The sequence below is a fragment of the Azolla caroliniana genome, unplaced genomic scaffold (genome assembly GCF_043228905.1).
Source record: "Azolla caroliniana isolate FFs.n. ecotype wild unplaced genomic scaffold, voAzoCaro1.0.p SCAF_163, whole genome shotgun sequence".
Classification (NCBI taxonomy): Eukaryota; Viridiplantae; Streptophyta; class Polypodiopsida; order Salviniales; family Salviniaceae; genus Azolla; species Azolla caroliniana.
The window spans coordinates 1,901-17,161 of NW_028230598.1; the positions used below are offsets into that span (position 1 = coordinate 1,901).

The 15,261-nt window shown below is 36.6% G+C and overlaps 3 protein-coding genes across 4 annotated transcripts; 2 read left to right on the plus strand and 1 right to left on the minus strand.

Annotated features, from left to right (window-relative positions):
- Positions 1 to 361: 361 nt before the first annotated feature.
- LOC147848947 (farnesyl pyrophosphate synthase-like) lies at positions 362 to 5,742 on the plus strand. 2 transcript variants are annotated; one of them, XM_087337919.1, is made up of 13 exons: positions 362 to 502; positions 1,175 to 1,199; positions 1,332 to 1,444; positions 1,530 to 1,616; positions 1,886 to 2,002; positions 2,270 to 2,358; positions 3,026 to 3,077; positions 3,344 to 3,439; positions 3,641 to 3,685; positions 4,038 to 4,127; positions 4,227 to 4,298; positions 4,518 to 4,598; positions 5,412 to 5,742. In XM_087337919.1, exons 1-13 carry the CDS (start codon positions 395 to 397, stop codon positions 5,457 to 5,459), a joined length of 1,023 nt encoding a protein of 340 aa, XP_087194045.1. In that variant the 5' UTR covers positions 362 to 394; the 3' UTR covers positions 5,460 to 5,742. The 2 variants fall into 2 exon arrangements, with proteins under 2 accessions (XP_087194045.1, XP_087194044.1); XM_087337918.1 differs by having other exon boundaries at positions 413 to 502; positions 1,175 to 1,224.
- A 1,065-nt stretch (positions 5,743 to 6,807) lies between these two features.
- LOC147848948 (uncharacterized) lies at positions 6,808 to 8,285 on the plus strand. The gene has a single exon (XM_087337916.1). It carries the CDS (start codon positions 6,847 to 6,849, stop codon positions 8,170 to 8,172), a length of 1,326 nt encoding a protein of 441 aa, XP_087194042.1. The 5' UTR covers positions 6,808 to 6,846; the 3' UTR covers positions 8,173 to 8,285.
- An 807-nt stretch (positions 8,286 to 9,092) lies between these two features.
- LOC147848949 (uncharacterized) lies at positions 9,093 to 13,597 on the minus strand. The gene is made up of 5 exons (XM_087337923.1): positions 13,276 to 13,597; positions 12,461 to 13,140; positions 11,328 to 12,117; positions 10,804 to 11,205; positions 9,093 to 10,436 (listed from the first exon to the last, which is right to left on the minus strand). The coding sequence occupies exons 1-5, from the start codon at positions 13,591 to 13,593 to the stop codon at positions 9,525 to 9,527; spliced, it is 3,102 nt and encodes a 1,033-aa protein (XP_087194049.1). The 5' UTR covers positions 13,594 to 13,597; the 3' UTR covers positions 9,093 to 9,524.
- Between the last annotated feature and the right edge of the window lie 1,664 nt (positions 13,598 to 15,261).

The following is a 15,261-nucleotide window of genomic DNA, read 5'->3' on the forward strand; positions in this document are numbered from 1 at the left end:
GAATCCCAAGCCATTAGCCTTTGTCGCAGGTTTCTTGCTTCAGAGACACAAACACACAGACACGACCACATCACAACAATATGGTAGAGAGTAATGATAATTGAAAATGATGATTAAATAATCAATGGTATTGGTAAATCAAGAAGTCATGCATGTGAGAAATTTATTAACATTACCAATGGACATTGGATGGCTTACTTATATATAGACATTTTCTTGGTATGTATATGTATGTATACAGAGTATGTACATACATACATATAGACATGTCACATATATATAGAGAAAACAGAGGATGTAGATACATCTAGAGAGAGAGAGAGAGAGAGATCAGTAAAAGAACAGAGGCACACTGGAACTAATAGAAGAGAGAGAGAGAGAGAGAGAGAGAGAGATGGCCAGAGCAGAGTTCCTAGAGGTTTATCAGAAGCTGAAACAGGAGCTCTTGGAAGATACAGAGGCATTCAGCTACACAGATGATTCCAGAAAGTGGGTCGAGAAGGTTAGTGTTGTTTCTTTTGTTTGCTTTGTTTTTTCTTTTCTCCTGCATCTTTAAGTTGTATTTTTTGGGATTTTCTCCTCTCTTTTTTCACCTGTAATTTGTATCGCTTTTTGGATCCCCCCTTTTTTCTTGCAATTTTGTTTCAAAATTTGGATTTCGAAATTATCATTTTTTTCGTAGTTCCTTTCCTTTGTATGTGTTTTCATTTTGTTTTTTTATCTGAGTGGTTTTGCATCTGGATTTGTATAGAAAATACTGCATCCGTGAATTGTGTTGAAGAGGTAGTATCACATGAAGAAGATGCATCAGATCCACAAAAGAAAGACGAAACAATGTACCACACTCATTAAAGAAAGAAGAAATAAAAAAATGAGATTCATGAAAATATGAACTCTGACGTATAAAAGAAAGATAGGAAAAATACATCAGATCCATGAAAAGAGTGAATCAGTTTCATAGAAAAAAAACTGAAATATTAACATCACATGCATAAAAAGAAAGATGATGAAAAATGTAGGCAGATCATAAAAGAATAGAAGATGACAAATGAATCAGATTCATTGAAGAAAGATAAAAAATTTTGAATCAAATCTGTTAATAGCAGATGAAAATATGAAATCAGAATTATCTGTAAAAATCTCTGAACTTTCGTTGTTTCCTTCTTCTTTGCAGATGGTTGATTACAATGTACCAGGAGGTATTACTCTTCTCAACACCTTAAGGTTTTTCTTCCTGAATCATTGACGTTGAATGTCATGTTGAATAACTTAACATTTTTCTTTGTTTTCATATAATATGCTTGTCATTTTATATTCTCACCATTATACAGGAAAGCTAAATCGAGGATTATCGGTGGTTGATAGTCTTAAGCATTTGAAAAATGAAGAACTAACTGAAGAGGAAAAATTCTTGGCCTCTGTTCTTGGATGGTCAGTAGAATGGGTGAGTCTCTAGCACAAAATTAGTTGAATATATCGAGCTGCAAATTTGTTCTTATCCATCCTCTTGTTCTTATTTTTATGCTCAGCTTCAAGCTTATTTCTTAGTCTTGGATGACATAATGGACAACTCCATTACACGTCGTGGCCAACCATGTTGGTATAGAGACCCTAAAGTGAGTTTTCGTTTCTTTTCTTTTCTAGATAAAGGGTATTCCTGGGTACACATAGGAAAAATATATAATTGACAATTTTAAAGGATTACTGATAAAGATCAGATTCATTATATCCAAGTAAAAGAAAGCATCTAAATGTTTTGTGTTTATATAAGATGTGTTGTTTTTCCCAGTCTTAACATTAGTCTTCAGTTCGCATTGATTAAGCTTGAAAGTATGGAAGTTATTATAAAAAACTGTTCATAGTTACAAGGTTTTGTATTCTACAGGTAGGGTTTATTGCTATAAATGATGGGATTATGCTTCGGAATCATATATTTAGATTTTTGAAGCGCCATTTTCGAAACAAAGCTTACTATATCGAACTAAATGACCTTTTTAATGAGGTGGGTTCAATCTCAATTATCAGATGTCTAAAATCTAAACCCTAAACCTTTAATGTCTGTTCAATGAGCTTTTCTTTTTATCATGGATGAGATATCACCTAACATTTTGATTGTAATATTCTTGGTTCTCATAGGACACGTTGGCCTCAATGGAGACATTGCTATAGTCTTTCTTAATTTATTTATTTCTGAGCAAATCTGGATTTTTTTAAACTGTGTGGATGAAGGTTTTTTGGGCGTCCTAACTATGCTCATCTCTAATTTCAGGTAGAATTCCAGACATGTGCTGGTCAGATGCTTGATTTGATAACTACTCCATCTGGAGAAGTGGACTTGTCTAAATACGTGATTCCAACGTACAGTAACCTGGCTTTCTCTGCATTATTACAACTTGTAGAATGTACATTACATGGATATCAAATTTGAATATTACACTTTTAACGTTAGCAAAATTTCCTGGAGAAAACTCCGAAATACTCTTTGAGTTTTTGTTTTATTCACCTGGTTGCTCCAACGTTCTACTTGTTTCCCCAAATTCCTCTGGTCAATGCCTTCAAAGAGAGACACACGACGATAAACTAAAAATGTAATCTCACAGATAGCATATATAATGAGAAAAAGGGCAGTTATTTCTCCAAATTCCTCTGGTCAACCCCTCAAAAGTGAGAGAATGATGACAAATTAGACCATATAATTGCTTAAGATGGGATTGAGCAATGGCATTAATTAGGCGTTTATCATAGTTTTGTCGTTTTTCATTATATTTTTAGTTTTTTCAATATACATTTTTTGGGTCTTTCAGTTTTCTTCCTCATTTTCCTCTAATTTCTAAATATCACTCTAAGCTTGAATGATCAAAGTTTTGGTCCGTTGAAGATATATCTGTGTTAAGTAAAACAGAACGAATTGCACAGTTATTCCTATGAATGAACATAGCTACTTTTAGTAATTTGGTTCATATTAGGTACCAATATATCAGAATTTTGTTGTTTTAAGAATCTATTTTGCCGACTCGATATGCAGATATTTGAAAATTGTGCAATGCAAGACAGCATATTACTCCTTCTATCTTCCGGTGAGTTATTTTTTCTTGCTATAAAAGTTTTTAGTTTTTCTCAGCCTGTTGGCTCATATTTTAGGACGTCCTGAACAAAATAAAGAAATTTCCTTTGTTCAGAATAAGAAAAAAGAAATCTTCTTTGTTCCAGAGAAGAAAAAAAAAAGTTCTTTGTTCCGAACAAGTAAATTTTTTTTATTTATTCCAAATAAGTGAAAAAACTATTTTTGTTCTGAAAATGAAAAATCTTTTTGACTTCTTCCTTACCACTTTAAAAAAAATAGGTTGCATGTGCTCTTTTGATGTCTGGTGAAAGTTTGGAAAAGTATGAAACTGTAAAGGATATCTTAGTGCTAATGGGCACTTACTTCCAAGTCCAGGTATATTTTATGCTTCATGAGATTTGATTAATCACTATCCATTGCTACTACTTAAAATGACGTTTGATATTATTTTATTATATAATATTCTGCAATCCAATATATCGCAGTGTTTAATTAGATATTCAGTAAGAAATATATACACTTCACAGTATGGTATTTGATTTATGCAAGTCTTCAATAGTATGTGATCATCTGCAGGATGATTACCTTGATTGCTATGGTGACCCTGAGTTTATTGGAAAAGTAAGCTGAAATTTGGAGTTTTTGAATATTCTCCTTTTATTGTTTTTTTTTAATCAAAATATCCCATCAATTTCAACAAAATTTCCCAAAATGTTCATCTTTTGAAAATTTCAAAATACCTCTATCTGATATACAATCTCTCTCTCTCTCTCTCTCACTCATTCACTGTATTGCTGAGAATTTTTGTAGAGAGAGGAGTATTTTGGGAAGTTTGAAGATGAGGGATTTTTTTGGCACTTATAAAAACTACTAAATGGTATTTGGGGGTATTGTGAAAACAATGAATGGTGTTCTCATAAATGTCCCCCTTTCTCCCCACACATCCTGCATAATTTTCAACCGGATTTCACAGATTGGGACTGATATTGAAGATAGCAAATGTTCATGGTTAATAGTACAAGCCCTGAAAAGAGCGAATGAAGACCAAAAACATCGGCTTCTGGTAATTTTTTCTTCTTTTATCTTCATATTGTGAATTCTGAATTATAACTTGCATTTTGTGTTATTCATTGCTTAATGTATGTGGTCATTACTACAATAGAAGTGTTATGGGAAGGCTGATCATGCATTTGTAGCTGAAGTGAAGAAAGTGTACAGTGAGCTCAATTTACAGGTTTGTTCTCGAAACATTATCAATTTTTTGTGATGTTTCTAGAAATAATGGTGAAATTACAAACCCTATTGCTTTTTTTGATATTGAGAATTAACCTTAATAAATAATGAAATTCAGAAAAATAAATGCCACATTTGCAATTTATTGAGAAATAACTTAAATAATAGTGTAAATTGTGTTCTAAATTTGTTATAAATCACTTGATGTTCCAATTTGCAGTCTGTCTTCATAGAATACGAAAATGAGGTGTATGCCAAACTCATCAGTGAAATTGAGAGCCAAGAAAACAAGGCACTTCAGGTATTTTTTGTTGATTTTCATCTTATCTCTACTGTCTATTATATATATATATGCATAGAAAGAAATAGTAGATGTTTTTTGTGCATCATTTGGGAAAATTAGAAGCTTAAATCTGCTACTCATGCTTCTAATTAGAAATTAGGCATGCACATCAGGTATTTTTGAAATTTTTGTTGATTTTCATCTTATATCTACTATTTATTGTATAGATGCTTAGAAAGAAATAGTAGATCTTTTTTATGTATCATTTGGGAGAATTAGAAACGTAAATTTAGTAGTAATATTATCTTAATCCACTAATTATACCTTTAATTAGGAACTGGGTTTGTATTAATTTGGGGAACGGGAAGAAACTTTTGTTAATATGCAAAGTAATCATGTCTTAGGGGAATTACGCTACTAGATTATTCTTAATTTATGAACATTAGACTAATTAAGTTATTGTCTATTCTAAAATATCTTTGATTTAGGGTGTTGATTTGACTGAAGGATATACTGTTAATTTTGCAAATAAGGAGTTTTTTTTAATATACTTGAAATGTATAAGCATATTTACATTAAGTGTACTGATTTTCAAGTGTTAATACTGTTTACTGTGGATGGAAGGTCTGGTCATGAGTAGTAAACTTTCTTAGCCTGTACTGTTGTAAATGTTATTACTCTATGGAACTAAGAGAGCAAGGTTACATTAGGTGGATACAATACACATATTCATTAGACTGGCGATCTGTCACACTCCCAGACTCCCACTTCCGTTTTTGTTTAAAAAATATATACCTGTTAGAGAGAGAGAGAGAGATTGATATAACACAGGTGGTGCTGAAATCATTTTTGGCAAAAATCTATAAGCGTCAGAAATGAATTACCTCGCATCAGCGAAAACATGTGGTTTCAGGTAGCAAAATCCTCCGCGTTTTGTTTTCCTCTTCAGTGTGAGTTGATAGAGATGTCATGTTTTATCGTGCAAGAGTTTTCAATTGCTTTGCTTATCATCGGAAAACTATTTGTGTTGGAAGACAAATTTCGGTTGATTTGAAATGTCGGTATGCGACACCCCCCTTATTTATTCCTTGCTCGATTAAAACGAGAATTTAAAACATTGATTTTTTACCCTGTAATCAATTGAATACTCTTTTGGTATTGAGTTATGAATAGTCTGTCTCTTGAAAAATAATGATTTGTTTTTGTATTGTCTCAAAATATAACATGCACAGAACAGTGTAATGGTTTTGATATGGCTGTGAAGGAATACTCTCTTGAAGCGTTAAGATACATGTTACAGAATATTCTCTTCTTCATAGCCTTGTATCATGGATTGGTACAGGCTTTACCTGTAGACCATCGGAAGAAGATAAATAAATAATGTAATCAAGTTTATCAAGTCCAATTGATATGCAATTGCTTTTTACTTTAAAAACAATGAAAATGAAGTATCACATGAACCATTCAAATATTTCATATATACATACATATATAATGCATCCAAGGAAGTTTTTAAATCTGACACTACATTATAATGGGAAAACGGTAGTGAACACTAAAGACATCTCATTTATATGGTATGTAAGAACGTAAGAAGCTTGTTACCATTAATTTGACGTGAGGAGACTACATTTCTAGATTTATTTCAATCTTTATGAAAATGTGCGCAAAAAACTCTAGATGCTTGTTACCACTAATTTGATTCGATGAGGGTACATTCTTTACGAAAGGTAAAATGTTCAGAGCAGGATAGTGAAGTGGCACAGAATGTCCATTAGGCACGTTTTAGGATGTGAATGGATTTAACATGCTAAGATATTTCATTCTGCAATCACAAAATCAATCATAAACTATCCCTAGGTCTGTGTGGCCCCACTAGAGACGCTGGGCATATGTACATACTCAAGTGAAAGTCACCTAATGTTGTATATGTATGGTTATGACTATGATTGCTACATTAACTAAAGGATCGATTGAGGTTTGCTGCATTAACTAAAGGATCGATCGAGGTTTGCTGCATTATATAAAGGATCGATCGAGGTTTGCATATAAATAAATGCACACATAAATGTATAAATGATACACACACAATGCATAAAATATGTATATGTATGTCTGTATGTATATGTATATGTATGTATGTCTGTCTGTCTGTCTGTCTGTCTGTATGTATGTATATGTATATGTATGTACGTATTTGCATGGTATGTATGTCTGTAGAAGAAGGTAGAGATGGAGGATCTTGAATAAACTCTGAAATAAGAATATGGTGCCATGGCCAAGAAGCAGATGGAGAAGAACACCACCAGCAAGAAGAGGAAGAAGAAGACCACCTTCTCTGAATCTCCTCCTCCTCCTCCCACTACGTCTGTGGTTAGCCATTGCTCTGTTTCTCACATGCTTCCTCTACCTCTTCCTCTCCGGCTTCTTCTCCTCTCCATTCGTCCACCCTACCCCTCTTCAACCGCTTCCATGGCTCCGATCAGTTGGCCATGATAACTTCTATAGCATCTGCCGAAACCCTAACCCTAACTCTAACGTTACTAGCCATAACCCTAAGCCTGACCCTGATTCTGACGGAATTAACGCTCTCGCGAACGTTAAGGGAAGTAAATCTACTTCTAATCCAATCCCTGACAAAAGTGGCCATGTTTTCAACGGAAGCTCAGTTCCTAAACCTAACGACTCTAGCCATATTCCAATTTCTGACTGGAACCGTAACTCCAGCAAAAGTATCGATGAAATCAATCAATTCTTCCTTGTTGCTGTCATCTTTAACAGAGTATTTGGGCGAGATAGATTTGGGATTGGTCCATATGAATGCCGACAGTGGATAGAATACATGGTCTATTCCGGGGTCGAACACATATTCTGGTATGACACTGCCCACAACAATGCAGAATCTCAGGAACCTTACCTCGCCTCCTACACAAGCGGAGGAATCTTGACCTATCTCAGGTTCCATAGAATCTTCCCAGATTCTGTGACGAAAGGATTCCACTTTGAACAGGACAATGCTTATACCCATTTCCTTGCAACTTTCAAGGGCAGAACAAAGTGGGCTATTCAGATAGATGTGGATGAGTATCCTTTCTCTCCCATGGATAAAGAAAGCTGCTTTTTGCAAAGGTTCATTAGAGAATATGAGAGGAACAATCCCAATGTGACACAGATACTTCTACAATGTATGATCTTTGCCGGAAACCCTAGTGGTGACCTTACCCATGGATGGGTTATTGAAAGGTATCAGAGAAGGAAGTATGAAACAGAGGGTCTTGTGAAAGGGTATGAAAGTAGGCAAAAGCCGATATATCGAGCAGATTTGTGTAAAGGGATTATTAAAGAGAATCCTCATATTATTAGAATGGAAGATGGGAACACTATAGTTGCCGATGATGTGAAAATCCGATTGAATCATTATTGGGGTGCCCGAGAACTTGGTTTCACACCTGATACCATTGAATCGGATTTGATGCTTGTGAATGATAATGGTATTCAATACATTGCATCTCACATCAAACAGGAAACAGAGCTGAGAAAGCGAGAAAAAGATGTGCTCGGGACTTTCCTCCGAATGGTTGCATGCTGGTGAATGTCAGATTTTGGTATATACATATTTCAATATGCCTTACGAGACATTGCCATGTATATGAGTGCGTGTAGTTTATATATGTTTACATAGTGGATCTTAATCATATTTTTAAATATGTAGATGTCACTTCAATTTGGATTTCTGAATGCAGTGTCAAAACATTGGCATGTATATGCATTATGTTTATAGATGCAATTTTCTGGAAGATTGACATGAGCTCATGGGTAATATAGATAACACACACGAATTTAATTACTCTATCCAGGCATGATAATGGTTTGTGCTGGCATTGTTTGGGGAGGATTTGTGCCATGGCAGAGAACCCATGGAAATGATGCAGAAGTAGAAGACCAATGCAAAGAAGGCTATACATGAGAACTAATTTTGGAGATGTCTATATATGTATTACGTAAGAGGAAATGGGCCATATAAATGGGAGCCAAAATGAGAGCTTTGGAGGTGTTGTAACTTTCGATGCTTAACACTCTTTTGTCGGTGTCACATTTGTTCTCACTGTACTGTGCCGTGAGATGGTTAGAACTTAAGGAGATCGCATTAATTTTACTAGCAATCACTTTTAATTTTAAAACCAACATGATTGAATTTAAAATTCCAGATCCTGTTGACGTGCATATTTTTTGTCCATGGTTCTCTCAATGGCACCTTGATCACACAATTTGTATTCTTGGAGTTTATTTTCAAAAGTATTTGATGTATTTTTGGGTAGTCATGTTTTACAAAGCTAACAGTGATCAAGATCCTTGATGCTACATTCTATGCTCTATTCAAATCAGTTACCTTGTTATATGTAAATAACCCAGTAGTGCTAATGCATGGATGCATCATGTATGAAATATTTTACCTTACACCATTTGCATCTCTGCTTGCATCACGTTCATCAAGTTATAAAAGCAGTGGAATGATAGAGTAAGATTTGGACAATGATCTATAACAGTGTTTCTACATCAATTGCATCTCTGCTTGCATCATGTCCATCAAGTTATAAAAGCAGTAGAATGATAGAGTTAGGTTTGGACGATGATCTATAACAGAGTTTCGTGCTCATGACCATTCATCATTTACTCAAAATTTACCATCTGCATCATCTCTTTATCGTCTAAATTAATAGATGATGCGTATATATCAACAAAAAGAGGATTATAATAACAGCCGCTCTGTAAAAAAAAGAAAAAGATTAGTATGTGCACAAAGTTAGTGTATGACGTGGTTTCTGACTACTTTCTAGATACATTGTTGTTTCTCACTCTTCTTTGAAGTTTATGAGATTCATCTTCTGATGTAACCAGTGCTTTTTGGTTAATTTTACCGAGCTTACTCTCCCTGAAGAGTGATTACTTTCTAGATCGACCTATATTGCTCACTCTTTTCTGAAGTTTATGCGACTCATCTTCTGATAGAACCTGGGCTTTCCGGCTAGTTTTATCAAGCTTACGCACACCCATGCTCGCACATTTCTGACCATCCACAGTTTTCTTGATACCATCTGAATTAGAACTCTTGAAATCTTTTCTTCCGTTATTATTCTGAGATAACACAAAACCATCATTTTCGAAATTATTGCCCGTGAATGGTGGAACTGCACTAATGTTCCTACCCTTTGCATCATCATTGGTCACAATATCTGTAGGAAACAAGCAAGAATCGGATTGCAGTAAACGATAACCATAATCAATAAACCGGTGAGCATGACTAAAAGGATCATCCGACACTTCTTTCAAGGACAATAATTCCTTTATTTTTGCAGCAAGATTCTCATGGAGGGATCTCAACCGATCATCTATTAGTTCTATCTTCTCCCTTGTTGATGCTTGGTTATTAGCAATTAAACATCCTGAAGCACTTTCTGTGAGTTTTTTTATGTCCACTTGCCACGATGTCCAAAGAAATTCAATCTCCTTGTTTGTGACTTCAAGGAGATTCTTCCAAAATGCATTAACAGCTCTCTTTATCTCAGCTTTCGCGATATCTGCAGTGAATAACGCAACTTCATTGCCTTCTAGAACTTTCTGAAGAGTCTCGCTGAAATTTCTGCCTTTATTACATTGCTTGATGAGGGTATTTGAGAGATACTTAAGACCTCTATAATATGCCTTTCTTAAAGCTTCTCTCACTTGACCAAGGAGGCCTCCATCCATGCCACCACAGAAATACTTTGCTCGAAGGCGTTTCAAGGATAGTTCCCATTTTCCACGAAGTTGAACATGAAGGTTAACCGCCATAGCCAGCATGTCAGCATCAGCTATCTGTCACAAAAAAAGGCCACAGTATTACATATCACAAACTTATATTTTAAATTATATTGATTGGATATAACAACTATAGTCTACATCTATATCTCAAGCATTTTGGATCTCAATTGAAAAGTCCAAGATCAATCAATATGGAAGATAATTTTCAATGCTCAAAACTAGATGCAAGTTGCCTGTCAAAATGTTAAGAACACATGATTGTAATGGAGGAGGAAATTTCAAGTCTGTTGTGTGACTTATGGTCAAATTGTGCAATAGCAAGAAAGCAAGAAGAATCTGCACTCAGGACAATAACCAAAACAAAATTGACAAATTCCAATTTAGACAGAAACAGATAGGGCTCTAGGAGAACAGAATAGACCTTCTCAAAACGTGCATCTATCAAAGCTACATCACCCCTCATAGAGTTGAGGTTCTCGAGTGCTTGTTCCATAAAATCTTGTGAATCCTTGTTGATCATGTGCACAAGCTCATTGGCCTTCTTTCCAACAACTTCTGGACAAAACCCACGAATTATAAATGGACCTAATGAGAAACGATCAGTCTGAATTTCAGATAGCAACTTGTTCCCCATTGAACCACCGAGATCTCTAATCTCCTCGGGTGTCAGTCGACATTCATCGGCACATTTGCCTAGCAGATATTCTAAACGATCCATGTTTAGATTTTGATCTGGATAGCTCTTAATGAATGCACTTCTTGCAACTATTCTTGTAGATCGTTTACATTCGGTTTTCAAAAATTCAATGTATGATGTATCTGGCTGCAGGAACAGAAAGCACAAGAATATCATCATAAAGATATTTAATCTTCTTACCATGCATAAAAATAGACAAAACAAAAATTCCATGCTTGCCACATAAAAATTTAAGCAAAATTATTTACCACTGTTGGTTGTGCCAAAAAGGTTAAGCTTTGCTGAGTAGAATTAATAATGTGCTGAAGGTCGTTTAACGTTGGTGGCACACGAACAGAGTGTATCTTTTCCAGTAATTGTGGTATGTTTGTTTCTTTGCAAACTTCCCTAACTTCCTCTTCATTCATCAACAAAGGACAACATTTTTGTCCCTTCGATTCACAGGCCATCTTGTGTAGCTGAGGATTAGAAATCGTTAGATGAAGCGATGCACATAAAAAGGGAAGAACTGGTATAAGGCATATTGAGCTTGCAAATAAGCTGTCTATTCTCTTTAGCCCAAGAGCTGCCCCAATACGTTTGCTTTTCACCAATCTACTTACAATCTTCCTGAATATTTTTTTCAAACTTATGAGTATATTGTCCTTTGAATCAAATCCAGCCACGAGATCCTTAGGGCACAACCCCTTCTTCATGTCTTTCTCTGCAATGCCCACAACAACTAGACTGCAGGTTGCAGTTTCATCTATCAGCATTCTCTCTAGAAGAACGCTATCGACAAGTGATGCTTCAGTTTGCACATCAATCACAGACTTGTCCAGCACAAGCAAGATTAAAGATGTCCGATCAATCGCATCTCTAGTTTCTCTTTGATGCAAAACCCTTGGATCATTAGTGCCAGGCACATCTAGTAGACTTATGCCACTTTCGAAGCTAGATACTGGAACTTGTATTGATAAGTCTTCGATGAGTTTCCCGAGGTCTTGAGAGAACTTCTCTCTTATTCCTTCTCGGACAAATATCCGATCAATGGTGCTCCTACAACCATACATTACATTCATTAGATGGTATAAAAAATAAGGACAATAAAGGGTAAAAAAAACATTTGCATTGGTTGCAACCAAGAAAATTTCTAATATATTAAGAATTATATATTTTCTTTTCCGAATGTAGCCTCAATCTATGCCTAAGACACACGAGAATCAATGTGTGCTTATTTAGGTCTTCAAATATCAGTACTCAATGTAAGAATCAATGTGTGCCTATTACGTATTCAACTAGCAATATCCTCCTTCAAAAAGCGTCTAACTGTGTTACGTGTATATGATCAAGAGCCTTTGCGTGTGACAATACAATTTGTGGAAAAAAAGTCGGTATTCACCCTTTTGTATTCTCCGTCTGGATCAATTCCTCTCTGTCCAGGAGCCCTCGTTTATTTCCCAATTCATCGATCACCATATGGATTTGCTCTTCAGTGGGTCTTTCTTCAGAACTTGGTATGCCAACAAGCTGGCGTACAAACAGCCAAAACTCTCTTAGTTCCGCAATAGTTTGCTCTTCCATAGCCTGACCAGTATTATCTAAAAACTGTCTGAGGTTCCGAAGTTTCTTCCGTAGCTTCTTTCGGGTAATCCAACGGACTTTACCAGCAAATTTTGGACCATATTCAAGAGAAGTGACCTTTGTGGTGCCTGCATCTCCCATCCGCCCATTTGGGAGGATGAAAGGATGCAGGTCATATTGAGGCACATGTTTGTTCATATACGATTGCCTATCCCGAGCACAACAAATCCCAAGGAAATCTTTGAATGAGAGCTTCTCGCTAACCATGAGTTTGGGAGGTACATATTCTGTTCTACATGCAGGCATGGAAATTCCACCTCCATTGTCATTCTCAAGGTCGGCATCTTCAGGTTCCAACTCATTAGGGTGGTGTGAATGGGCCCTTGAGCACTCGCCATAAACCCTTGCACTGTCGCGTAATACTGCCCGAGCCGAGTCGGACCTGATACCTTGAATGTATGTCTGACCAGAAGCACATGTCATAGACAACAAAAGGTTCTGCAATGTAAATATGAAGGATCAAAATGAATGAATTAAGGGAGCGTGATCAAGCCGAAAGAAGCAGGGTGAAATACGCATGCATCCGTAGGTACATGTATATGTGCATGTAAAATGTATAGACATTATGATTACCAGGAGAGTGGATTTCCCACATCCGGTGCGCCCGAGGACCGCAACAAACTGTTTGTGGCAGGGCCAGAGGGCGGCGAGGTTAGCATGGAGCTGGTGGCACACCAACTGCACCGACTCGAGGGTAGGCATCATGACGCATACAACACCGCCGCCGGGGCCTCCAGGGCTCCTCATCAGTTCCTCATAGAATGCGCTCAGGGTTTCGACGAGGCTTTGCAGCACGCAGACGACGTCATCGGCGAGGCTGAGCAGAAATGCAGTGGGGGGTTGGATGTTCAGAAGATCGTGATCGTGATTGTGATTGTGATCACAGGCCATGGATTCCTCCATCCCCCTTCCACACACACACACACACTCTCTCTCTCTCTCTCTCTCCTTGATACCTACCTATGTGTTGGCTCCACAGAAGAGACAGAGGAGGAGAGGGGTTCTGTCTTTCTCTCCTCTCTCTTTATATATATATATATGTATGTCTTTCTCTCTCTTTTGCTTCCCTTGATACCTACCAGTACCTACCTACCTTACCTGTCTGATGGCTTCAGAGAAGAAACAGGGGAGGGCAGGGCAGAGAAAGTATGTAAAGAAGAGCTTAGAGGAAGAAGTGTAGTATGTATGTATGTATGTATGTATGTAAAAAGAGTGGAGTTTTAGACAGAGAAGGAGGAAGCCAGCCCCATGCTACTACTAACTATGTATATTGTTCTGTTGTTGGCTGCTGGCTAAAGGAAGGTCTTTTACTTAAGGACTACTACAGTATGTACATAAGGGGGAAAAAAGGCAGCTAAAATTAACAAATAAAACAGCAAAAGCAGCCTTTTTTTTGGGGGGGTCCATTCAGGGGTTTGAATTCATTCCTCTCTCTCCCTTTGGGCCATTGTTGGCCATTTTGTAACTTACACCACTTGACGGACTATAATCTCCAATGTGTGTGTATTCAATAAATAAACCCTTATAATAAAATATAAGGTAAGGTACCTACCTTACCTACCTACCTACCTACGGGGGGGGGGGGGGGATGGAATCTCCCATGTGTATTCAGTAAATATCCTGATTCCTTATCATAATAATATACATATATTAAGGTACCTCTTGTACCTTTATAGGGAGGGTACATGAGAGAATCAAGGTATATATTAATGAGCTGCAGCAGTACTTGTTATGAGCTAATCATAATAATGGAGTGACTCTTCTATTTATCACCCCCAATTTCTTCACTTAGTCCTCCTTCACGCTGTCGAGCAACAACGTTGACACACGAGGCCGATCCGAGATCCACCTCCTAAGACTAGTCACGAGGACTCACTACTATACACAAGTAGCCCCAACATAAAGCCAGACACAAGGCTCCTCCTTTCGTCACTGCTTTCTGACGTTATCAACAACTTTGACACACGAGGCCGATCCGAGATCCACCTCCTAAGACTAGTCACGAGGACTCACTACTATACACAAGTAGCCCCAACATAAAGCCAGACACAAGGCTCCTCCTTTCGTCACTGCTTTCTGACGTTATCAGCTCACGTTGCAAAGAACCCCTTCTCGAATTTGCTTGTTTCCTCTTTACATATATCGACCCCTCCATACACAATGTCTTTATAATTACCAACAAATATATTGCACATTACTAATTATCTTTGATCTGCAAGTAAGGACAATGATAAAGAGCAATAAAATGTTTTTAGAGATGATGTATGTGTATATAACAATCGGCAACAGTTTAGTTCGAGAGGGTCAAAAACGAACTGTTTAAAAATTTTGAAACCTGAACCGAACCATGAAACCGTTAAACGGAAGCATTAAAAAAATTTCGAACTGTAACCGTTAAGCCATTAAACTGGTAAAACTGCGGTTTCGGTTTTCAGCTTAGGTCAAAATTCAAATTTAAAAAATTTCCAAAATGTGAGAATAAGGCATGAAACTGAAAAGATTGTTAAAAAATAGGTTTTTAATTTTTTTTAAATTAAAAAAATATAAAATATAAAATAT

Excerpts from the sequence above, each read along its gene's own strand:
- LOC147848948 (XM_087337916.1), top strand. The coding sequence starts at position 6,847 with ATGGTGCCATGGCCAAGAAGCAGATGGAGAAGAACACCACCAGCAAGA.
- LOC147848947 (XM_087337919.1), top strand. The coding sequence starts at position 395 with ATGGCCAGAGCAGAGTTCCTAGAGGTTTATCAGAAGCTGAAACAGGAG. Across the intron at positions 3,078-3,343 it reads ATTACTCCTTCTATCTTCCG|GTTGCATGTGCTCTTTTGAT; the intron begins GTGAGTTATTTT and ends TAAAAAAAATAG. Across the intron at positions 3,440-3,640 it reads GCACTTACTTCCAAGTCCAG|GATGATTACCTTGATTGCTA; the intron begins GTATATTTTATG and ends GATCATCTGCAG.
- LOC147848949 (XM_087337923.1), bottom strand. The coding sequence starts at position 13,593 with ATGGCCTGTGATCACAATCACAATCACGATCACGATCTTCTGAACATC. Across the intron at positions 12,118-12,460 it reads CAGACGGAGAATACAAAAGG|GAGCACCATTGATCGGATAT; the intron begins GTGAATACCGAC and ends GTATGGTTGTAG. Across the intron at positions 11,206-11,327 it reads TTTTGGCACAACCAACAGTG|CCAGATACATCATACATTGA; the intron begins GTAAATAATTTT and ends CTGTTCCTGCAG.